Here is a 27183-nt window from a genome sequence, read left to right as displayed (position 1 = left end):
TTAAAAGCTCAAGGATTAACTAATTGATGTTCTTTAAAGTATGAACTTCGGGAAAATATTCAGATGGCCAGTGTGTGTATATGTAAATGAGTATTATTTATATCCTCAGAAGAACTGCTAAATTAGAAAACTGGAAGAGGATTTATATTTGTGAACTGTATTGCATCCCATAAATTCATATACTTTTTCCTGTTCAAAATGAATTTTTTTTTATTTTACCAATTATAAAAGGAATATATCCTGATATTAAAAACTTAAGCAACCCAGAAAAATACTGTCTTGCCACCCCAAAGTAAGCACTGTTGACATTTTGTTGATATTTTTATATTTAGATTTATTACTTTTTTTTTTTTTTTGCAACAAAAGTCACGGACAATTTACCATATGAATTAAAATGTATATATCATCAGTTTTAGGATTATACAGTAAGTTAATCAGTTCTCCCTTGAAATTTTGTTCATTACTTACTCATTTCATATAGAATGCTGCAGTAAACACCCTTGTGTTATATATTCTGTTCAATTTCTCTACAGAACAAATTTTTAGAATTTCTAAGTATATATATATATATATATCTTTCACATGCCTATGGCTTAGTGGTCTACTTTAATATTATGTAACTTCTGATTGTATTAAACATGTTTAATTTTTTTAGATGACTAAAGTAAATTACTGTAGTATAATAGGAATGTATGGCTTATTTAACTTTGATTTTAAAAATCATTCATATATCAGGCAATACATACTGACAACAATATATTTCTTTGTTATTATTTTCTATGTATTCTTAAAAGAAATAATCGTTCACTCGGGGGAATAATGATTAACAGCTCAACTGTTAATCAAATGCTCAGGAGGAAAATTTAAAAAAAAAACATTCAAATGTGTAATTAACATGGGATAGCACATACCCTACATCCAGTATCATGGACTGATTACAGTGTTTCCCACATAGCTGCTTGTTCTGATCAATTGTTGATGAAAGATGAGAAAAACAAAATAACTTGCCAATTAAAGGAACAGTAAGTTGCAAAGATTAATACTTTATCCCAAATACATATTTCAAGTCACATATGCTGGTTAGCCTGTGTATTTCTTCAAAAAAAGCTGCCAGCAGGAATAATACCCTTCAAGAGATTTCCAAACTTTTGTGTTTTGTCTCCTTTAGAAATGATGTAATAGAGTTAGAAGGAACTGATGTCCAGTTATATATAATTGACTCAGTTGGATAGTAGAAATGTATGACTCATGGGTGTTAATCCACTCTTTTCTACAACACAGTGCCTCCCCATGCATGCCAGGCAAGCACGTTACCACTTAAGCCACATCCCCAGCCCCAACTTGTTATCTTTTTAAAGCAGAAGACTTTGTGGTATTTTTCATAGAATAAGTGGGACACAAAATTTATCTTGATGTCTCAAGATTACTGTTACACATGTGCTTATTTTATTATGGGGAAATGGTGAGACACCCTGTAGTAATGTTGAGTTATAAAAGTAATGTCTGTTTCTAAATAACCCAACTCTTTGTTATATTAAATCATGTTGTTGGCCTTGTAAGGAGTGGCAGATGTAGTTTCTCCTTGCAGTCAAACTTGGAGTTCTCCCTTACTTGCATGTGCCTGCCAATAAATCCATTCTAATTTTTGATTCTCAACTCTTTTTGGTAACCTAGTTGAACAGTCAAGCTAATTGAAACTTAATTATGTTCACCTGTAATTCTGTGACTTCATAAAGGCTTGCAGATGCTGATATGCTTTATAGAAGCTAGACTGGAACTTTGGAGCAGCTACCTCATCACCTATTAGATTTATGTATTTATTCAGTAGAGTTGAATTTATCAAAAGTTTAGATACTATTGACTTTTTCTGACAATTGGCACTACATTGGTAATTTTACAAGAGAAGATGTGCTATCCCAGTTTTTCTACCAGACCTTTATTTTTTTGTAGTCAAATTTACCAGGGCATAATTTTCATACAGTAAGATGTAGACATTTTTAGTTTGATGAGGTATGGCAAATGTGTACACTGCTGTAACAGCTCAAGATACAGAAAACGCATTTATCCAAGAAAGATTTTCCATACATCTTTGTGACCATCCTTTCCCTCTGGTCGTTTGTCCAATCACCAATTTATATCTAGTTTAACACTTCTTCATGTAAATGGTTTTGCCTTATGTACTCTTTTATGCCTAGCTTCTGTCAATCAACAATGTCTGCCAGTAGCATTGCTTCATTTAATTTTACTGCTGAGTAGTATTCCCTTATGGATATGTATTCCCACAATTTATCCATTTATCTGTTGGTAGACATTAAAAATCAAGATTTTAGAACACTCTGGCTTCACAGGCCATCAACAAGACTAACTTCATCCTCAGACTTTCAGCAACACTTTTAATAGTTATTCACTTAGCTGATGCCTTCTTATAACACTTCTTTCAGTGTTCCTGCTGCTGCTTGAATTGTGAAAACTGCAATAGAAATATGTTTCTTTACTTCTGTCCAGGCCAAATGAGGGTCTGCTTTATTTTCAATATCAAACATAGCATCATAAATCCCAGGAAATGATTCTCCAGCATATTTGTTGTGGCTACTTGGAGCAAAAATGATGTGCCTAAAAGAAAATATTCTTATTATTTAAAACAAATGGAAATGAATTGCTACTATAACTATATTCACTTCAGAAGTTATTTGGGAAAGTGAAAGGGTGCAATACATTATATATTCACTTAATAAAGTAACCTTTACAATCATACACGGAAAAATTATTCCTATACCACTGCAGTAGACAAATTCCGTAATGTAACTACTTTAGAATATACTTTTAATATTTAGTTAATAGTCAAAAATGTATTTTAAAAAATACAGTGTAGGCCAGTCACAGTGGCATATGCTTGTCATCCCAGTGATTCAGAAGGCTGAGGAAGAAGGATCATAGGTTTGAGGCCAGCCTCAGCAACTTAACAAGAACCTGTCTCAAAATAGTAAAAGCACCCCTGAGTCCAATCCCCAGTACCAAAAAAATAAAATTAAAAAATCAGTGTAATTTTTTTGGAGGTTAGGTTGTGGAAACCTCATCAAATTTTAAAATGTGTTGGTCCTTAGACCCTGAAATCCCAAGTCCTAATTATGGAGATAGTAAATGTTCAAATAGGACACAACAATGACTTACTTCCATATATATTTATCATGTCCTATAGTAATAAATAATTGGGAGAAAAGACTCAAAGTGGTAGAGTGCTTGCCTAGCACATGTGAGGCACTGGGTTTGATGCTCAGCACCAAATAAAGGTATTGTGTTGTGTCCATCTGCAACTAAAAAAAAATTAATTTAAATGAGATAAATTATAAAATGTGAGCCATATAATATAGCAGTAGGCTGCAGATAAAAAGAGCAAAACTATATAGTAACATAGAAAGCTAGAAGAGATTAAGGGAAAAAAATATGTAAACTCCTATATGTTTCCATTTATCTTTAAAGATAAATGTTCATATTATAATGTGTGCATGTATATGTATGCAGACAATTATGTATATTATAAGTAAATGTATACATACATACATGAATACAATTTATACATACATACATGTAAATAATATATACAGATTATAATGATATACATTTTATATATTCATACAAATATATATATATATATATATATATATACACACGTGTGTGTGTGTGTGTGTGTGTGTGTGTAAAGAAATTCCCAATAAACACTGAATTTCTCTGTAAATAGTGGGACTGAGTGAAATATAGGAGGGAGTGATGAAAATGCCTTGTCTCTTTTTTTTTTCTATATGATCCTATAAAGACTGATATTTTTATATTTTAAAATAATAGATGTTTGATTATAAATAATAGAAATTTAAAGAGACTAATAACAAGACTATAGATATTGTTTTTAACTTTGATTTATATACTTAACTAATTGCCCTATTTCATTTGCATGAGTAAACATTTATGTTTTTATTTACAATTTATAAAACTAACGGCCATGTACTGAGTGTATGCTTCTTTAATTTTGCCTTGCTCACACTTACTACATGACAGAGCTGGGCTCCATAAACTTCTTATAATTACTTAAATGTTAATAATAATCACTGACATTTAGGAAGGTAATGTATACAACAATTTTTGGCATGTTATTTGTTGATAGATAGCCTTAGCAATTAACATCATCTTAATTGAGATGGGAAAGCCATGGAAGCCACTTAAACTAAATCTCACATCTGTAAGTGAACTTGATCATATATTTTATGACTTTACATTTTAGGACCTTTCTAATTTCCACAAGAAACCATAATTTACAAAGGACCTTGAGAAAATATGACTGATATACAAAAAGAAAACCATTATATTTCTTTATAGGAACATGGCAGCCATCTTTAAAAAACCTAAAATGTTATATGGAAATGTTATTCTACTTTGGAGAAAAGATCTGGGTCAAAGGGAGAACATTACAGAATAATAGATTTCAGATCTTTATGAAGAAAGTTTTGTAATAATGAGACCTTCTCTAACAGACTGGACTTCCTCATGAAGTAAGCTTCCCATCCTGTATATGTTAACTGAGAATCTGTAAGGATTCATGTAGATAGTTCAACTAGCTGAACTCTCTAAGATCTCCTTTTAAATTCTATGGCTTGATAATTTTGTTATAAGAGTTCTTATTCAATCCTCACCATTTGTAGAAAAATGTGTAATTTTTTGGTATTATGTATTATACTAGTATTAGATGCATAATATGCCCATGTTTCTTTCAGTATACATAATCACCCTCTATTCATTTAATAATAACAGTTTACAGCAGACTTTGGGTATTTTTTTTCTTGTCAAAGTGAGGTATTTGGTACCCTTTAGTGGATTCCCTACTGTTTTCCTTACCTATAGAACTGTCTCCCTGGTAAACCAAGAGGATCAATGAATGCTCTTTCCAGAAGCATCAATTGGTCATTCATAATTCTCACTGCAATGGGACTTTGAGAACAAGAAATATGTAATTAAAACCTTTACTATAGAACCATATTTAAAATAATATTAAATAAAGATGACATGGAAAAATAATTAAAATCAATATATTTTTCTTTTTAACAAAAAATGCATATTAATCCAGTACTGCTTTACATGATAAACTACATAGCAAGGTCATCATTCTGGCATTTATAATAACAGTCCTACTGGTAATGATTTGTTTTTCAAGGCCACAAGATGATCAAAAAGAACTGGAAGACAGTCAGCTAGGCATTTTGGATAGTACAGGGTGAACTACCAAGTTGTTCCTGACAAGTCACTCAGCCTACTGTGGAAGAAAGGAGCCAAATAAAGGCAGAATAGCAAACAATGACTGAAGGTTTTAGGAGTCCATAAGAAGGGAAGGAAACAGTGGGCTGGGAATTCCTTTTGCACTTGAAATTTTCAGACTGTCATCTTGAGTTCCCTGGGCACTCCTACAATTCAAAGGAGAAGAAAGTCTCCTTAAAATGACTGACAAAGCCAGGTGTGATGGCTCATGCCTGTAATATCAGCAGCTCAGGAGGCTAAGACAGGAGGACTACAAGTTCAAAGCCAGCCTCAGCAATTCAATGAGGCCCTAAGTAACTTCAGGAAACCCTGTCTCTAAATAAAAATACAAAAAAGGGCACCCTAGGTTCAATCCCAGGTACCAAAAGGAAAAAAAAAAAAAATAACTGGCAAAGCTTTCTGTTTTCTGATTAAGTCTGAAAACGTAATGTCATGGACTATAATGTGGAGCAATTTATGTTTACTACATAATGTTTTACTTTGAATATAACTTTTAAACTATTTTCAAGCTAAAACTGGCAACAAGTTATATGAATTTGATAAAGAAAGAATTATAAATTGATGCATAGAAGTGTTGGAAAAGGACTATAATGAAATAGAGTACAAATGCACTTAAACCCATAAAGCTATGAATGAATACCAGCTAAACAACATAAACTCTTAAAAACACATTTCTGGCCCTTGTATTGAAATGAGTGTTTAGACTTCCATTTACAACAGTCTCTCCTAAATCACCTGAAGTTCTTTTTAAAAAGCAAATTTTAATTCTCTATGTCTTGGGTGGGCTCTGATTTCTACCTTTCTAACAAGCTTGCAGGTACTGGTGATGCTATTGATTTGCAGACCATAATTTGAATAGTAGTGATTTAGAGCTGAATGCTTAAGTGAGTAAAAACAGTTCATTCCTGCAACCAGATTATTCTTCAAAACAGTAGGCATCTGAAACTTACTTATTAAGATCAACTTCTGTGAGTCTTCTATGAAAATCTGAAGCAGCCTCTGAGAAGTTTTTTACAGCAGAAAACAAGGAGTCTTTTTTTTTTAAGTAGAAAAAAGAAATTACAGGCATTAGTGAGTCATATTTTAATTTCATTTTTCTGTCCTCTCCACACTAGTGTGACAGAATAGATGCTGAAACTATTCTGTTACTGAACCTTCTTGTAGATTCATGAAAAGTATTAGAATATATCACCAAAAATATTGTATGAAATTTTTGAAATGGCTAAAATTATTCTTAAGGAAATTACCACTCAAAAATTTAGAATATAGATAATTCTTTGACCTATAATTTACCCAAAGCCAATATTCATTCCTTTATATATTCATTTAATACATTTTTTTAAAGAGAGAGAGAGATAATTTTTTAATATTTATTTTTTTTTAGTTTTCGGCGTACACAACATCTTTGTTTGTATGTGGTGCTGAGGATAGAACCCAGGCCGCACGCATGCCAGGCGAGCGCGCTACCACTTGAGCCACATCCCCAGCCCCATTTAATACATTTTTATTAGGACAATTACTTCACATAAAACACTGAATATATAGCTATAAATAAATGATAATCCCTGTAATTGTTACTGGATTAAAACAATAACAATTTTTTTTTTTTCTGGCACCAGGGATGGAACTCAGGGGTACTTGGCCACTGAGCCACATCCCCAGCCCTATTTTGTATTTCATTTAGAGACAGGGTCTCACTGAGTTGCTTAGCGCCTTGTTTTTGCTGAAGTTAGCTTTGAACTCTTGATCCTCCTGCCTCAGCCTCCTGAGCCACTGGGATTATAGGTATGTAACACTGAGCCCCACTCAATTTTAATTTCCAAGCAGTGCATTTAAGATCTTACTCAAAAGACAACCTGTGACAAACTGATATATCCAGACTCAATGATCAGGTTTGATGGGTTAAACTTTTCTTTAGTTTACAAATTAGGTTCTCAGGACTTTTTTAATGCTACAGTTTATTGTTTTTCATGTTTTCTAAGCAGGAGTTGATTGGTGGATACTGGGAATTGAACCCAGTGGTTGCTTTGCCACTGAGCTACATCCTCAGCCCTTTTTATTTTTAATTTTGAGACAGGGTCTTACTGAGTTACTGAGGCTAGCCCCAAATGTGTGATCTTCCTCTCTCAGCTTCCCAAGTGTCTGGGATTACAGGCATACACCAACCACTGCACCCGGCTTCTAAGCAATACATTATTGTTTTACTATTTGCATCATTCTGTTATGCAGAGAAAGTATAACATAAAGTATTCATTTTATAGATACAGCATGTACAGCTCAGACAACAGGATTTCTATTAGGTCACTCTGATAATTGGTACCTTCAATATAAACACATTTAGAATGAAAAACAGGGTCTTTTCATCCTAGATTTTCTTAAATTTTACTTGTTTTTTAAATCTTGCTTAAATAATAACATATGTGATGGAAACCGAGGGAAGAGAGTATTGAAGTTTTTAATTTTAACTGTAATAACAGAAGTTACAAGGCACAGTGGCACATGCCTGTAATCCCAGTGACTGAGAAGCCTGAGGCAGTAGGATCTCAAGTTCAAGGCCAGTCTCAACAACTTAGACCCTAACTCAAAATAAAACATAAAAAGGACTGGGGATGTAGTTCAGTGGTAAAGCTACCTGGGCACAATCCCCAGTATTGCAAAAAAGAAAAATGTACTGAAGTCAAGATAAGAATGGAAATATTTTCCTAGAATTTAGTGACTCAGGTCAATAACAATTTTGGCAAAAGCCACTTTCAGTAGATAAGATAGCACAATGAATTAATTTGTGTGGCATGGAGAACTGGAGACAGGGAATGCCAATTTTGTATTCGTTCATTTGGTAATTCATCAGACCTTTCTTCTTCATTGAAAACATTTTCCAAGATAATGTTTTTAACTGACACTAAATGAAGACTTTCAATAGTGAAAGAAGTAGTACACATCAAAAAAAGAAATACTGTTGAAAGGAAAATATTTCATCTGAAGGAGAGTCACCAATGAAGAAATTACTAAAATAGAGCAGAGCAAGGCATTAACAGAACAGACCAGGTCCCAAACACGGTAAGCTGGTAGAAGAATGAATACCATTTAAAGGGAGCCCTTCTGTTGAGCTTGTGTAGTTTATGCCTCTTGATTGGACCCTGACTTATACAAATGGATAAGACATAATTCCACCAAAAGGAAATCTGGGCACTTATAAAGGCAACTGTATGCTAAATAGCCAAAGAAATATCAAGGATTGTCTTCCTGTTAACTCTGCTTATTTCTCTAATTTAATCTCTTCATTTCCTTCACCATGCAGAGATACACCAATCATTGATATAACCACAATTCTCTGTATTTTCTTTGCTTTATTTTATTTCTATATCAAAATACCTCTGTTCTTTGTAACTTCATAAAGATTACTAACACTTATGTAATAATACTTAAAATAACATATGACCACTCCATAACACTTTTCTGTGCTATAGTACTCTGTGTACCCGCTAATTTCCTATGCATTTTGTCTTTTCCTTGCCCACATACGATTTTAATCTTTGAGTATTTGACTAAGTCTTATAATACAGTCTCTCAGAAATAGCAGCACTTTCGACAGAGTAAACAGTACATATTTTACAATTTTGTTATATAAGAATAAGTCCCCCTGAATAATAAAAGAAAATGATAATAAAATAGTAATAATAGGCAACATGTATTAAGCACAGTGCTAACCACCACTGCTTTTATATTACTTAACGATCTCCACAATAATCATTGACATATTATAGTCTTTCATTTTATTGTTTCACTTCTTAAAAAAAAAAGAACTGGGACATAGAGAAGTTAAGTAACTTTCCAAAGAACACACAGACTAAATGGTAGAGCTGGGATCTAATTTAGGCAATCTTCCAGACCCAATACTCTATGCTACTATTCTACATTATATTTTAATCCCTACTTTATAGTAGATGTATGAAGTAGAACCAAAACTGAGTGACCAGTTATAAAAAGAAAGATATTTACATAGTTATAACATATTTACATAGCTTATAACTATATAAATAATTCTTCATTTATACAAACACTAATGGAAATATTCAATGAGAATGTTTAATACATATATGTAGTAGAACTGGTGGCCTTCTCTACTTTTCAATATTTTTACAATTTCTTCACTTTGCTTTTGTAAAAGTGAAAAGTGTTCTTAAAGGCAGTATAGTATAAGGAATATTTACCAATCCACTGCTTGTAGCACTAACTCAGCCATAATGGATTCATTCTAGACACATCAGATTAAATCAGATTCCGAATTTGGTAGATGTTTATTTTTGTGTAAAAGAATTAGTTAGGCAAAATAAGTAATTATGACTAATTCTAGAATGAAACAGTATCTATTGATCATAAAAGGTAATATCATCAAGTACTACCTTAAAGATTATAAAATGTCTTACCGAATGATACCCCCTCGTCTTTCAATTTCTGGTCATATTTCTTGGATAAGTGGAAGATACTTGCTGCATAGTTTTCCAAAGCTGTTCCATAGTCTTGAATATTGAAAGGAATGATTATAGATTCTGCAAGCTCATATACCAGTGCTCCTCGTAATTGAGCCACAGAGAGCTGTTTCTTAAATGTGGGGTCATAAAAATTCTCTACTAATTCAAATGTTTCATAAATTGTGTGATATACAGGGTAGCTGCTGTATTTATCTGTTTTCTAAAAAAGAGAAGATTCAAGTATAAAATAAAATTGGATATTTATTCAAATTAAAATATTTTATGTAATCAAGAGAAGTGACTGAAGAATTAATATGTATCCTGAGTTTTAACACAATAAAGCAAAAATATTGAAATTTAATTAACTAAAATATTGCAACCAAAAATTCACTGATTTAAAATTTTACCTCTATTCATTTTATATTCATGCAGATTTTATTCAAAATGCCGCTGCTTGAAGTTTTTCTTTATTGTATTTCTAATAACTAAAATTAAGGAATATATATGCGATCTGCACATTAGCAGTTTGAAATTATCCATCACTTGGGAATTAAAGGTGTTTGGCAGTTAAGTATTTATTCAACTGAACAATGGTGTATTTAATGTCTTCCCTCCCCAAGAAGTATATAACCAAATCATTTAACCTTTATTATATAATTAAGAGCTACTATAATGAACATTAATTATGGTATAGTAGGATCGTATAAGAAATATATATATATATATATATATATATATATATATATATATATTTATATATATATATATATAATTTTAGTTCTTAAGTCTACCTAAGTTTAGTTTAGCACCTGCTACCTTGTTATAGGGTTATCATTCATATTATCATTCTTATTTAGTATCACTAGAAAAAATTTTGTCTTGGTCACTCTCCTTCTAATTGTCTGTTTCTAATCTGTAGTGGTCTTAGAAACTACATAACTGCTCAAATTGATGACAGGGTACAGAAGTGAAAAGGCCTTGAAAATGAATTAAAAGCTCACCTTTTATGTACAGTTGACCACTAAACAACATTGGTGTTAGAGATGCTGATTTGTCTCCACACATATATTTCAAAATTCAAGGATAACTTTTGACTCTCCAAAAACTGAACTACTAATATCCTGTTATTGACAGGAAGCCTTACTGAAAACAACAACAATTATCATATATTTTGTGTGTTATATGTATTCTATATAGTGAAAATATGTGAGAATCAGAAAAGATTACTTTTTATTATGCTATGCAACTTACTGGAGAGACAACTGATAATGCAGGGATGATTAGTGTCATATGGCATTTGAAACAGATACTCGCAACACTTAAGCTCACCACAATACAATAGAACACAGCTATGAAATTATTATAGTAGTATAGTGTAGACTATAATTAATTTTAATACTTCTTTACATGTTTATATTTCTTTCTCCTGCAAATGATACCAGGTCTCCTTAAGCATTTGTGTGTGTTGGTTTTGATAAATTCTAAATAGTTATAATAAACTTTCCTGGTAGTAAATAATAACACAGACTATTATTTAAATACATTTAATGTATTCATGACATACCTAATCTTTTATGTGTATTTTTTGACAGGGAGGCTACATTATTCATCTGTACATTTTTCAAATTGTAGTGAATCTCCAAAAAAATCTACATATAAATGAACCCATGCAGTTCAAACCCATGTTGTTCAAGGGTCAACTGTATTAAGTATAAGGCATATTAGTATACAGAATTTATACTTCTATTTTGTAATATTCTGGAACTGTTCTAGCTTAATTCTTTGTTCTTAATTATATTTTGGACTGTCAATTTTATAATGGATACATATTATCAACATACAAGATGTTGGTGTGTTGCACTTTTGATTTGAAAATTGATTAAAAGCTGTGAAAATCTGTGTTTACTAATGTAATCTTAGTGTAATTTATGGTTTAATTTATAATATAGACAAGTCAATATGGTATGTTGACTATATCCAAGTTAACTATATCATCCAGGTGCTTAGGTGACAAGGATGCAAAATAGACACTGCAGAAGAGAAGAATAATATCAAGTTAATAATTAAGAGAAATTTGCTGTTCTTTACGCAGAAGTCCTGGACTCATGATAGGCAGGATTTGGAATATGAAGAGGGGCTACTGACAATAGATAATACTAGTGAACCCCTCAAACAAAATACATCCTCCGACTGCATTTTCCTCAGGAAAAGGACATCAGAGCCTACAAGATGAGGCTAGGAAAAAATAAATAAAACTAGGCTAGAAGATGAGATTTTTCCAACTTACCCTGAATCAAGAAAAGAATATGAATTACCTACTACTGATAACCATGTGGCATTACTCTGTGAACTGCCATTTCAGTGAATAAACCTAGTAGTGAAATACTCACAAAATAATCCAAATTACTTCCTGGTTTATCTAAAAGAGCAGGCAGTCTGTCTGCATCCCTGGAGTTCTTCCCAGGCCACATGTCTATCGGAACAACTCAGAAAACAGTTCCTCACCAATGGAAGGTGGATTCATTACATTGTTGCTATCGTTTAGAACTGAAATGTCCCCCAAAGTCCCATGAGTTAAAGGGTTGGGCCTCAGGTTGCACTACTAGAAGGTAGCAGAACTTTTAAGAAGTAGGCCTTGTGAGAGGTCTTAGGTCTTTGGGGCATGATAGCCTGGAAGGATAGTGACAATACTTCTTATTCTTATTTCCCTCTTGGCTTCCCAGCTGTAATTAGGTCAGCAGCTTTCCTGCACCATGTGTTCCCCACAAGATGTGCTTCCTCAACCAGGCCCAAAACCAATGATGCCACTGACCATGGACACAATTCTCCCAAATGCTGAGTCCAAATAACCTCTCTCTATCAGTTGTTCACCTCAGGTATTTGTTACAGTAATGGAAAGCTGACTAACACAAATGCTATATATTGAAAATAATAAAGTGGCTTACCCTGTTCTTGGTGTAACGAACTCTGCCTGAAGCAATTCCAAGTCTCTGAAAATAAGCTTCAAAATCACTTCCAGATCCCAGCTTGTTGATTCTAGATGTAAAATATGGAAAAATAAATAAAAATACATGCATACATGAATATATAATTAGATAACACAAAGTTAAGCAGATGATTAATGACTCTTACCCCAAGAGTAGTAAGAAATTACGTAGTATATGTACTACAAGGATTAGTACAAGCTAATAGCCTTCAAGGTAATTTTTTCCTAGCATACATTGGAAAATTACTGTAATAAATTTATAAATCTGCATTGAAGACAACCAGAGATTGGCAGTGTCATCAAAACTTGTAGCCTAGTGATGAAGCCATCTTCCAAATTTTCAGCATCTAAGAAAAGTGCAAAGCAATGTAGCTATGGTGCCTACATCGGAGAACTACAGTCCAATATGAAATTTGCCACAAGGAAATCTATATTTAAGATCATGAAGAATCTATGTGTACCTCATTTCATTCCAAAAACAAATCTATTTATATTTATTTCCATATAATTAAAATCACTGTACATATGCACATGCATATACATACATGATCTAATGATGTGAAGATTTTTTTGTGAACTAACGGTGAGTCAATAAAGCAGAATGTAATATTATATTTGCATTAAGAACTGTGCCTAATAGAAGAAAAAGCAGGCCCAAATCTTCACCATGTTGCCTTAGGAGATGACTTCCTTAACAAGACTCCTAAAGCACAAAAATAAATAAATAAATAAATGGGATGGATTCAAACTAAAAAGCTTTTTCTCAGCAAAGGAAACAATCAATAACATGAAGAGAGAGCCTAAAGAATGAGAGAAAATCTTTACCACATGCACTTCAGATAGAGTACTAATCTCCAGGATATAAAAAGAACTCAAAAACCTTAACAAAAAACAAAACAAAACAAACAAATAAAAAAAACAAATAATCCAGTCAATAAATGGATTACGGAACTGAACAGACACTTTACAAAAGAAAAAATACAATCGATCAACAAATATATGAAAGAATGTTCAACATCTCTAGCAATTAGAGAAATGCAAATTAAAACTATTCCGAGATTTCATCTCACTCCAGTCAGAATGGCAATTATCAAGAATACAAGCAACAATAAGTGTTGGTGAGGATGTGGGGAAGAAGGTACACTCACATATGCTGGTAGGACTACAAATTGTGCAAGCCTTAGGAAAGCAGTATGAAGATTCCTTAGAAAACATGGAATGGAACACCATTTGACTCAGCTATCCCACTCCTCTGTTTATACCCAGAGGACTTAAAATCAGCATAATACAGTGACATAACCACATCAATGTTTATAACAGCTTAACTCACAATTGCCAAATTATGGAACCAACCTAGATGCCTTTCAACAGATGAATGGATAAAGAAAATGTGGTGTGTATACACATACACACACACACACACACACACACACACAATGAAATATTACTCAGTCTTAAAGAATGAAATAATCGCATTTGCTGGTAAATGGATGGAGCTGAAGAGTATCATGCTAAGTGAAGTAAGCCAATCCCCCAAACCAAAGGCAAAATGTTTTCTCTGATATGCAGCTGCTAATTCAGAATAAGGCAAGCAGGCAGCAATTAGGGAAGAGTAGAGTTACTTTGGATTAGGCAGAAGGGAGTGAAGGGAGGGGAGAGGATACAGGGGTAGGAAGGATAGGAGAATGAATCAGACATTATTACCCTGTATGCATAATTGACTACACAACCGGTAGTGTGATTCTATATTGTGTACAATCAGAAGAATGAGAAGTTATATTGAATTTATGTATGATATGTTAAAGTGCATTCTACTGTCACATATAACTAATTAGAACACATTTTAAAAATGCCAAAAGAAAAAGAAAGTGTATATTTCCAAACTACTAGATTATTAGATGTGTTTTAAAATAGAGGCCTTGGATGCTCTTAAAATATCTTTTGTATTCTACTCTTTGTTGAACAAGGATATGAAACTTTTATGAAAGAAATACATTTAAGCTTTCAAAAGACTGATTTGGGATATGAAATGAGGCTATTAACTTCCACCTTCATTTACGAGTATTAGAAATAGCACTGTAGTAGAAAATGAATATACAATAAATTCAAGGAAGCTGCTGTTGCATGAATGAAAAGAGGAAATAATTAACATATTATATATTATACAAAATCTTTATATATAATCTGTATATATGTTCTATATATAAAATCTGTATATATTATATATATATAATATTACATAGATATTATATATATATATATATATATATATATATATATATATATATATATATATATATATATATAAATCTAAAATAATTACAGGTCAATACAATTTGGTGGTTGCTAACAATGACTCTTGGTAAATTTACAAGCAAATAGTCCATTATTTGTTTTTCTTCCCTTCATCAATATCATGGGAAGTTATATTTTTATTAGTATATCTACTACATATTGGAATAAAATTTTATATAAGAATACCAAATAGTGACTAATAATATAGCAAAAACATTTTGATTAAAAATTTGCAAAATTACATCCATCTGTGCTCTATTATAGGTTTAAAAATATAACCTATAATAGAGATTATAGCTCTATGGCTGTGCTGAATGATTAGCAGAACAAAACCTGGGAGAAGAAAGCTTTTATCAACTTCACTCCATGGCACCAAAATAGACCTGTCACCAATGGTACAGAATAGAGAACACAGAGTCTAACCCCCAAAATTTCAGTTATCTTATATTAGACAAAGGTGCCAAAAACATACATTGGATAAAAGATAGCCTCTTCAACAAATGGTGCTGGAAAACTGAAAATCCACATGTAACACAATGAAATTAAACCTCTATGTTTCACCATGCACAAAACTCAACTCAGAGTGGATCAAGGACCTAGGAATTAAACCAGAGACCTTGCACCTAATGAAAAAAAAAAAAAAGTAGACTCAAATCTCCATCATGTCCATTTAGGCCCCAACTTTTTTTTTTTTTTTTTTACTAGTTGCTCAAAACATTACAATGATATTGACATATCATATATCATACATTTGATTCAAATGGGGTATGAATTCTTACTTTTCCCATGTGTACAAATGGCAGGATCACATTGGTTATACAGCCACGTTTATACATACTGCCAAAATAGTGTCTGTTGTATTCTGCTGCCCTTCCTATCCCCTTCCTATCCCCCCTCCCCCCTCCTCTCCTTTCACCTTTCTCTACCCCATCTACTGTTACACATTTCTCTCTTTTTTCCCCTTCTCCCTCACATCATCTTATATGTAATTTTGTATAACAATGAGGGTCTCCTTCCATCTTCCATCTTCCGTGCAATTCCCCTCCTCTCTCCCGTTCACTCCAACCTCTCATCCCTGTTTAATGGTAATCTTCTTCTCATGCTCTTCCTCCCTGCTCTGTTTTGAGTCGCCTCCTTTATATCAAAGAAGACATTCGGCATTTGTTTTTTAGGGATTGGCTAACTTCACTTAGCATAATCTGCTATAATGCCATCCATTTCCCTGCAAATGCCATGATTTTGTTATTTTTTAATGCTGAGTAATATTCCATTGTGTATAAATGCCACATTTTTTTTATCCATTCATCTATTGAAGGGCATCTAGGTTGGTTCCACAGTCTAGCTATTGTGAATTGTGCTGCTATGAACATTGATGTAGCTGTATCCCTGTAGTATGCTCTTTTTTGGTCTTTTGGAATAGTATGAGAAGGAGAATAGCTGGGTCAAATGGTGGTTCCATTCCCAGCTTCCCAAGGAATCTCCATACTGCTTTCCAAATTGGCCGCACCAATTTGCAGTCCCACCAGCAATGTACAAGTGTACCCTTTTCCCCACATCCTCGCCAGCACTTGTTGTTGTTTGACTTCATAGTAGCTGCTATTCTTACTGGAGTGAGATGGTATCTTAGAGTGGTTTTAATTTGCATTTCTCTGATTGCTAGAGATGGTGAGCATTTTTTCGTGTATTTGTTGATTGATTGTATATCCTTCTCTGAGAAGTGCCCAAATTTCTTAATAAAATTCCTGTAGCACAAAAATTAAAACCAAGAAAAAATAAATGGGATTGATTCAAACTCAAAAGCTTCTTCTCAGCAAAAGAAACAATCAGTGAGGTGAATACAGAGCCTACAGGATGGGAGCAAATCTTTACCACAAGCACATCAGAGCACTAATCTCTAGGACATATAAATTCTTTCCCACAAGCACATCAGAGCACTAATCTCTAGGATATATAAAGCACTAAAAAAACCTTAACACCAAAATAACAAATAACCCAATCAATAAATGGGCCAAAGAACTGAAGAGACACTTCTCAGAAAAGGATATACAATCAATCAACAAACTTATGAAAAAAATGTTCAACATCTCTAGCAATTAAAGAAATGCAAATCAAAACTGCTCCAAGATTTTGTCTCACTCCATTCAGAATGGATCTATTAAGAATATAATCAACAATAAGTGTTGGCGAGGATGTGGGGGAAAAGGTACACTCATACATTGCTGGTGGGACTGCAAATTAGTGCAGCTGATATAGAAAGCAGAATAGAGAATCCTTGGAAAACTGGGAATGGAACCACAACTTGACCCATCTATCCCACTCCTAGGTCTATACCTAAAGGACTTAAAAACAGCATACTACAGGGACACAGCAACATTAATGTTTATAGCACCATAATTCACAATAGCTAAATTGTGGAACCAACTTGGATACCTTTCAGTAGATGAATGGATTGGGAAATTTTGGTATATATACAAAATGGAACATGACTCAGCAATAAAAGAGAATAAAATCATGGCATTTGCAGGTAAATGAAGTTGGAGAATATAATACTAAGTGAAGCAAGCCAACACCAAAAAACCAAAAGCTGAATGTTTTCTTTGATATGATGATACTAATGAATAATGGCAATTGGGGGAAGGAGCATGGAAGGAATGGAGGAACTTTAGATAGGGCAAAGGGGAGGGAGGGGAAAGGAGGGGGCAATGGGGTAGGAATGATGTGGAATGAGTTAGACATCATTACCCTAAGTACATGTATAAGACAAGAATGGTGTGAAAATATTCTGTGTACAATCAGTGTCTTGAAAAGTGTGCTTTAAATGTATAATATGAAATGAATTGCATTCTGCCATCATGTATAACAAATCAGAATAAATTAAAAATATATATATATACATTAAAAAATTCACTCCAATTATTGATGATACATATGAGGATTACATGTTTGGGGAAGTGTGGGGCAGAGGGGAATTTATGGAAGAAAAGCTGAATGTAAGTGATTTACCTAGGAAAACCTTTATTTTCAGGTGAAGGGTCTTTTTCCAACCAGCTTTCATAAAGTGATTTACTCTCAAAACCATCATCTGGGCTAGACATCTAGAAAGATAATCAAATACTGGTGATTAAGAACAGAAACAACTAAATTTATTCCATTATAAAACTATATATTTGCTGGGCATGGTGGCACAAGCCCGTATTCCCAATGGCTTGGGAGTCTGAGGCAGGAGGATAGCAAGTTCAAAGCCATCCTCAGCAACTTAATAAGGCCCTATGCAACTCACTAAGACCTTGTCTCTAAATAAAATAACAAAAGGGGGCTGGGGATGTGACTCAGTGGTTGAGTGTCCCTGGGTTCAATCCTCAGTACCAAGTCCTCAGGTTAGAAACAATCTGGGTTCCAGGCACAATGGTATTCCTACAGTTCTAGCTTCTGGGGAGGCTGAGACTGGTGGACTGCCCAAGCCTGGGAGTTCAAGACCAGCCAGGGCAAAATGGTGAGCCTGTGTCCTCTCTAGCTTTCAAAGTTTTTAGTTTTGATGGTCTTCTACTTTTATCATTGTCGCTGCCAAACTTCATCTTATGAGACCTGACAAAGTAACCACCCAATTTATATTTGTTGTATGAAAGGAGTTGCTGGGAAACACAATTTTTTGAACTCTGAGATTTTTCTGTAGCAGTTCAATGTTCTTTTCAGTGTAACAAAATGCTCTGTCAGATTAATATTGAGCCTACTATACATTATAAGTTAGGATACAATTAATAAGCACCATTATTAGAAAGAACAGACTGGAAATACTATCTTCACATTTATGTCACATAGTAAATTTCATATTAAAAGTTTTGTTTTTATTTGTCCTTTATATGAGTCAACCATATTCTGTCACCAACTTAAAATTAAGTGCCACTTGCTTAAGGGAAAAAAGTGTTATTCATGTATCCATTCATCAGAAAACATAGTAAGACAGATCTTATATACCTCTTTTGTCAGTTTATACATCAACTGGTAAAGAAGGGGTGTACAGTCAACTCTGAGAGTATAATTGCCTGAAAAATAAATGAAACTACTATTTCATACTTCCAATGAAACTTGAATTGTGCTTAATTCTAACATTATTCTAAAATTTTAAATAAGATATAACAGTCTTTATATCAAATGCATCATTCCCATGGAATAAAAGAGGGTAGAATTTTCTATCCAGGAATAGGAGAATCTGCCATATATATTTTGGGCTGAAAAAGGAGTAAATGGCCTTTGGTGTCTGAGGCAAGAGCTCCCACACAATTCAGACCTCATCCTTATGGCAGTATCTCTCTTAGGCAAAAGCAGGATAAGGCTACAGAATTCCCTCTGTATTCACTCATTCATTTCAATATTACATATTAAGATATTAGAGTATGTATGTATGCTCTAACATTCATCTAGAAAAATTAAAATTCAACAAAAGACTAGGGACATACATATGTCAAATTCAAAAGGAAATAGTTTGTGCATATTCCAATAAATACAGGAAATATTCCTGTCTTTTTATACTTTTTAAGAAACTGTTTTAAAATAGGAAATATATCTGTATAAAATATTTCTGTATGAAATATTCCATAGAATATTTTTACCAAAATTTATTTAATCTATCCATAGCAAAAATGTGGTTAATACTAGAGTTTAAGTAGTAGACGAAGATAGACAAATAAATATGGTAAATATAACAAAGAAACTAAGAGCAATAGGTTAGTTATGATTCCCAATAATTGATATGAATCATTATTTTCTCCATGGTAAAATAGAAAATTAAGTTATTACTGAGAAGTCTCATAGCAACAGAATATCTGAAATAGATAAGTTGGAATTTATAGACTTAAAGGACACATAATGCATAATAACCATAAAGGAAAATTACTCTTAGTAAAATTTACTTTCTAAACATCTTACTTAAAAATGAAATAAAATTTACCTTCTATAGATGAATCTGAATTGATATAAGCAACACTTCTCTCCTGGAGTATTTTTACATTCTCCTATAGTTGAAGCAAAGTTGTTAATTCACAGTATTTACTATCATAAAAATATAAACAAAATAAGCACAATAGTTTTGTGGAAGAGTGATCTGCAAATATCTTTATAACAAAATACTTACACCTGCCTGTGACCATAGCTTCTGAGAAAATGTTGATAATTGGTTGTTTGAAAACATTATGCAATTAAAACAAGAAAGAAGATTACTATGAATCAGTATCTAATATATATATACTAATAGCAGAGAGCCCCAAAGGAAAAGAAACATTTTCAATATGTGGTTCTTTGATTCCCTGAATCAACAGATGTAGGGATATATGTTATAAAAAGCAAAATGTAACTATGGTTGCTATTTTATGTGGAATTTGTAAATGTGAAATAATTATCAGAATATAACCATCTTAATTAAATAAACTTTCCCAGAAGACCTCCAAGGAAACTTTAAAAATTTGAAAATTAGTTTCAATTTACATGTAAAAAATGCTTCCTAATGTTGAAGTTACTGATTTTATTTTCACAAAACAAATGCAAATAGATTTGAGTAGATTTGTTTGTTGACTAAGAGGCTATTCTGTTTTGCCAAACTAATAAGAAAGTAAAAACAAATTCTATTTCTTAAATTCTCTCCAATCACTCTCCAAATTAAAACCATATAAAGTAATGGAGTCTAGCTGTGCTCATCCTGAGATATATATTTGTTCTTTGTTGATCAAAACAATAACAAGAACCTTGGGCATCTTATTTACCTCAGCCCATTCTGTAGAACCCAGCAGTCCAAATTCTTCTGCATCCCAACTGGCAAAAATGATGGTTCTCCTAGGTCTCCAGCCTGTAATCATTGTTAAAATACAGAGTTAGGTACACCTGCCTAGGAATAAAGGAAATATAAGGAAGTCACATTCTCTTATCACTTACCTCTTCTTATCAATTTTCCAAAACTCTGAGCAATTTCTTGCAAAACGGCTGTCCCAGTAGTTGGGTCAATACCTCCAAACACCCAAGAGTCACGGTGCCCTCCCAGAATAACATACCTGTCTGGAAAACAAAAACTTTGAATACATTATAAATATCTGTAATGTATGTCTTTAAATTAAACTTCCTACTGCTTGAGTTTCTCCCACAAAAAAATAATCAGCAAAAAGTAAAACCTTTAGAGTTGTACAATTTTTCCCAAATTTAGTAGTTGCAAATAAGTCAGAAAAATATCAATTGATGACTGAAGTTTATATTTTCTTACACTTAATCTTTGTAAAAACTGCTAAAAGAATTTGATTACTCACCAGGTTCTACAGATCCTCTAATAGTTCCAATTACATTGTAAATCCTTGTAATTTTATTGGTGTTATGAACTTGCATTCTAATTTTCCTAGAATTTTAAAAGGAATGAATCACTTCAAATATGGTATTATATTTACAGTTTTACAGTTTTCTTCCAACATTTTTTTTTAGTTGTCAATGAACCTTTATTTTACTTAGATATGTGTGGTGCTGAGAATTGAACCCCGTGCTTCACCCATGATAGGCAAGTGCTCTACTACTGAGCTATAATCCCAGCCCTTCTTCCAACATTTTATTATGAAAAATCACAAAACTACAGAAAATTATACAAGAATAAAAATATGTATATCAATCACCTAAATTCAACAATCTTTAATATTGAATGCTCTGTAAGGGAGTTGCTTTGTAAGGAAGTTGCAGACATTGTGACAATTTACACCTAAGTATTTAAGCATGCAATTTGAAGTCAGTATTTCAAAACTACCTAATATTTATATTCTTCCTTCTCAGAGCTGTTTTATGGATACTTATTTACAATTCTAAGTAGTCTATTAAATATCTTTGGCATTTATTCAAAAAATTTTAAATACATTTTACTTTAAGTATTAAAACATTAATGAAGACATCCTATTATTAATTAATAAACAGAAGGAACATAAGCCTATTATTTGAACATTTACCTTTATAATCTATGATGGTGGTCCCATAAGATCATAATACACCTGAAAAATCCTTATTGTCTAGTAACATTATAGTTGCTGTAATGTCATAGCCTAACATAGTAGTCATACATTTGTGGAGATGCTGCTGTCCACTAACCTATTGCACTGCCAGCCATATAAAAGTGTAGCATGTGCAATTATGCATAGTACATAATATTATTTTTATCATTTCTTGATAATGTATACCTTCTATTTATTAAAAGTAAGTTGGTTATAAAATACTATTCCATGTTACACTGGCAGAAGCCTCATTAATCTTGTGTTTAATGCAAATCAGCTAGGTTTGTCTAAGTACATTCTCCAATGTTCAAGCAACAATGAAATTGCTAATATGCATTTTTCAGAACATATTCTCATATTGAGTGATGCATGACTGTATTAATTATATTAATTCCTACTGTTCAATAACTTTCTACAAGACTATGAAAGTAATCCCTAGGTACACAGTTAAAGAACTGCCTGAGTGCTGCATGTGAGAACCATGATAAATTCTGTTAAATGACAACTTGAGAAGCTCCTGCTAAAATGCATATTACATAATAAAAAATTTTCAGAATCTCATTGTTGATTCTGATTTTAAATAGTCATTCATGAATATAAACTAACCAAATTAGAAAAAAAGCAAAAGTACAATCAAGCTCTGCCAGATAGGGAAAAAAAAAAGTTTCATGAATCCAGAATGACATGAGAAAATGTTGAGCCATTTATTCACAAGAGAACATAATAAGCCTTTATTTATTTTGGGGATGGAGGCACCAGTTGGTTTCAATTTGTGATTATTTTTAAATGGAAGAACAATGAAGCTGTCAAAACCTGTATATTGTTAAGTGCAGATTCTGTCTCCCACCAAATTACAGTGTGTTTCAGAATACACAATTAATCCACATGCAGCATTCAACTAAAAGTACCATGGAGAGAAAACTATTCAATGGTTTTTACATTTTAAGGCATTAAGTAAATTATTTTTGCTACTGAGAGATAAAAATTCATAACACAGCTGGGGTGCAGCTCAATGGTACAGCATTGCTTAGTATGAGCAAGTTCCTGGGTTCAATAACCAGCATCAAAAATGATAATGAGGATGATGATTATGATAATATATAAATACAGAAATATTGTTTAGCATGTTTCTAAAAATATAATCCTAAAATATATGACTAGTAAGAAGCTAAAATTTATTGATATTATGTCATTAAAATAAGAAAATTAAGAGTTAATGTAACAAATGAGAACTGAAGAAAAATGTTAGTCCAAACATGAAAACAAACATAGACCATCTGCTCAGACTCTCAAAGAATCTCATCTAAGTCTTTAATCTTTATATCTTTTTTATTTTTAGTATTTTTGACCTTGAGAGTTATTCAAATGAATATCTGTGAGCCAGGCGTGGTGGCACACCCTTGTAATCACACCAGCCTTAGCAACTATTGAGGCCCTAAGCAACTGAGCAAGCCTAAGTCTCAAAATAAAAACTTAAAAGGGCTCAGGATGTAGCTGGGTTCAATTCCCAGTACAAAAAAAAAAAAAAAATCTGCATGTTTATCCTATCATCACTGCAAACTCAATGCATCCCAAACAAACTGATCTCTGGGATGTAGGCTCCATAGGATAGGGCTGTTTGCCTCCTCTGTTCACTTCTGAACCCCAAGATCCCAGAATGGCACCTGGAGTTTAGTAAATGTTCAATAATATTTGTGAAATGAATGAATATACTCCTGTAAGGGAAAATTGGGAAAGATGCTATATCACTCGTAATGAATTCCTCTCATTTATTATCTTCAACTAGACTATTTTACAACTCTGTACCACAAATAATTCATGTCCAATGAATTGGTATCTAGTGAAGTTTCATCTGAATCCTCCCTTATTATGAAATATGCCAGCTTTCCTACTGTTAAGTATATTAATTACTCTTGATTAAATTTGACATTCCTGATGAACTGATATATTTTGGTATTATCTGTAAATTCTTCTTTGAACCCATTCTTTCTTTTGGAAGGGTACCAGGAATTGAACTCAGGGACATTTAACCACTGAGCCACATCCCTACTATTCATTGTATTTTATTTATAGACAGGGTCTCACTGAGTTACTTAAGGTCCCACTAAGTTGTAGAGGCTAGCTTTGAACTCAAAATCCTCCTGCCTCAGTCTCCAGAACCTCTGGAATCAGAGGTGTACACTGCCATGTCCACGTGAACCCATTCTTTTTTAAATTAATTCCAGTACTGGGGACTGAACCTGTGGCCTTGGGCATGCTAGGCAAGTTCTCTACCACTGAATTATCTACTTGGCCTTTTGAACCATTTTTAACATAATTCTGGATTTTTTTATTAACTAAAGTTAAATGAAATCTGTAATACATGTTCATTTACATTCATCTAATAATCAGTTTTTAAATTATCCTTCATTATTTTAGAGGGCCCTTTGAAACAAACGGTAGATTCATCTTGAAGAACAGATGTAGTCAGTTGAAACTCATTCTTCATATTTTCTGTGGCTCTCCCAACTTTGCTGACATGCCATATGTCTAGTTTTACTTTTTTCCTTACTGGTTTTGTGTTTCGTTTATGTTTCCTCTTTGCTTAGATCAGAATAAGCTATTATTCACTGGTAGCAGCAATGATTAGAAATCTCACTTTATGTCTTATCATTTGGTTATCTAAGTGAATCAATGAATTCTGAAGATCTCTGTGGTAGGAGAGATAGGAAAGAATCTAGTTTTAGGAATTTTTAACATTGTTCATTGTGCATTGTAATCTCAAATCCATCAAAAATTTTGTATCCACAGTGGAGAACAGTGTATTTGATATCTAGACCTGGGATTTCTTATGTTTTTGAGTTTACTCTTGAACTATGACTGAAATTATAGAACTGAACTTATGTTTTGTGTCTGTATACTCTGGTTTGTAAATCAGATAGATTTTTACTTTTTGTTATATTATGTGTTTTTTTCCCTTCAGAAGACATAAATAAACTAAATAGTCTCTTAAATTAAAGGAACTCTATAGTGATTGATTATAGAGATTAATAAACACAGAAACTGAATGCTTCTGAAGTTCCTATCAAGGAAGGAAGTTGAATTTAACCTAGTACTTTAACCTTTCTGAAATAAAAAGAATTTCAAAAACTAAAAAACATTCTATCACACTGGGCATGGTGGTGCACTCCTATAATCCCAGTGACTCTGGAGGCTGACACAGGAGGACTGGGAATTCAAAGCCAGCCTCAGCTACTTAGCAAGGCCCTAAGCAACTTAGTCAGGCCCTGTCTCAAAAATTAAAAAATAAAAAGAGTTTAGGATGAGACTTGGTGGGGTGGTTAAGTGCCCCTGGGTAGAATCCCTGGTACCAAACCAAACCAAACCAAACAAAAAACAAAAACAAAACAAAAAAAGCAAGCTATGGCATTTATGATTTATCAGTGACATTTCCCTCTCCTGCAACATTTTAAGTGAATCAAACTTCTTAGTTCTAATCATGTAGGGCCATTCCACAAACTCTCTCCAAGTTCACACGGTAGCTAGCATTTCCTGCCTGCCTTGAGCCATTTGGAAATTTTTATTCTTTCTGTAGATCTAACTTAACAGATACATTCCACAACACTCCTCCTCTAGAATGATGCTTTCATGTGTTCAAAACAATGAGTCTATTGAGCTTTATAGTAGCTACATGATCTATTCATTTAAACTCACTTAATACACAGTAAATAACCAATAATTGTTGGCTCCTTTCTCTGTTCTCCAATATTCCCTCCCTTAACATAACCTAATGTTTCACATACATATATAACATTCTGAAAGTTATTGGAAAAAAAAAATTTAAACTTTAGGTGAAAGGAAAGTTTAAAAATTATTACTTGAAATGTTAAGTCTATAATTCAAATACAGTAATTGATGAAATTCTGAAACTAATGCTGAAATATTACTATAAAAATTCATTGATTCATGGTGCTAGGGATGTGGCTCAGTCATAGAGTGCTTGCCTTGCATGTGTGAATCCCTTGGTTCAATCCCCAGCTCGCCGGGGGCGGGGGGAAGGAATTCAATGGTTCATTCTGTAAGTTCTTCTTAAGTGATATAAAATGATAAATTTTTCACTAGTGACAATAAGAAAAAGATATAAGCAAAATATGCCTGGTGGAACAGTTATCTTCACATTTCCATTGAAATATAAAACTTTTCCAAGTTATTAAAGTAATATAAAATTACCTGAAAGACTCATTCCCTGTAAAGCCAGGTCCTACATTGTAACTCACATTAAGAGCTCCCTTCCAGTTCTTATCTGGTGGAGTAGTTCCTCCCAAGTGGCTGTCAAGAGAGAATGAGATGACAGAAAAAGGCTGAGTATCACCATTTCCATGAAAAAAAAAAAATCAAGAAGTTCATGCTGAGGTAATATTTCACTCTACAACTAAGAATTATTTATTGACCAACTTGTCCAAACCCCTTTTATTCTATATTCTGAGGAGCTTTTATTCTAATGAGAGAGCCATAACTGGAGCAAATAAGTAAAATATATAATATTTTGGTGCTAAGAGCTGAGGAGGAAAAACATATAATAGTGAAGGCAGATGGGAAGCAAAAGTCTCCTCACCCTTGATCTTACTTCTGTGGGGAAACAGTGAGTATAAGATATCCAACATTAGGAAATTCATAACTGGGTTAGGAAGAAATGAATTTTAAAGAAGCTGTCAACTATGTAGTGTGTACCCATAAAGAAATCATGAAGTTGTTCTGGCAGAAACATTTAAACAATGGGTTGGGAGATACGTAAAGAAACTTCAGTTACAGAATACAGTATGAGCAAACATTAATTTACTATATTCTAGACACTATGCTAACTAGTATAAATTAATGACAACCCCATCAGGGAGAAAATTTACTGTCCTTGTTTTATAAATAAGCAAACTGAATCAGAGAAGAATCAATTGGTCCAAGATCATACATCTAGTAAGTGGTAAGCATGATCGTATTTCTAAACTACAGGTTGGGTATAAATAAGTATTTATTGAATATCTAAGTAAATTCAAATACCTGAAAACAAATCTCAAACCAGTATCCATTTTTATCTTTAAACATAACTTTGCATTTGAGAATTTCATTTAGAGCAACCAGA

At 32.9% G+C, this 27183-nt stretch overlaps 1 protein-coding gene across 3 annotated transcripts in view; it reads right to left on the bottom strand.

The window, feature by feature from the left end:
- Nucleotides 1-361: 361 nt before the first annotated feature.
- Nucleotides 362-27183, bottom strand: part of Naalad2 (N-acetylated alpha-linked acidic dipeptidase 2) — a 43616-nt gene continuing 16794 nt past the window's right edge. For 2 of the 3 annotated variants that reach the window (XM_071616598.1, XM_071616600.1), the window contains 12 exons: nucleotides 26277-26375; nucleotides 21348-21433; nucleotides 20983-21102; nucleotides 20814-20896; nucleotides 20006-20069; nucleotides 19033-19100; nucleotides 18061-18152; nucleotides 12722-12812; nucleotides 9732-9996; nucleotides 6255-6336; nucleotides 4888-4980; nucleotides 362-2613 (listed from right to left, as the gene is read on the bottom strand). In XM_071616598.1, the coding sequence (XP_071472699.1) occupies nucleotides 2424-2613; nucleotides 4888-4980; nucleotides 6255-6336; nucleotides 9732-9996; nucleotides 12722-12812; nucleotides 18061-18152; nucleotides 19033-19100; nucleotides 20006-20069; nucleotides 20814-20896; nucleotides 20983-21102; nucleotides 21348-21433; nucleotides 26277-26375 (1333 nt within the window). In that variant the 3' untranslated portion in view covers nucleotides 362-2423. Of the gene's footprint in view, nucleotides 2614-4887; nucleotides 4981-6254; nucleotides 6337-9731; nucleotides 9997-12721; nucleotides 12813-18060; nucleotides 18153-19032; nucleotides 19101-20005; nucleotides 20070-20813; nucleotides 20897-20982; nucleotides 21103-21347; nucleotides 21434-26276; nucleotides 26376-27183 lie in introns of those variants that run through there. The other variant, XM_071616599.1, reaches the window with a different exon arrangement.

This window comes from Marmota flaviventris, chromosome 9, assembly GCF_047511675.1.
Source record: "Marmota flaviventris isolate mMarFla1 chromosome 9, mMarFla1.hap1, whole genome shotgun sequence".
In the NCBI taxonomy this organism is placed as follows: Eukaryota; Metazoa; Chordata; class Mammalia; order Rodentia; family Sciuridae; genus Marmota; species Marmota flaviventris.
This window is presented reverse-complemented; position numbering and strand designations above follow the sequence as displayed.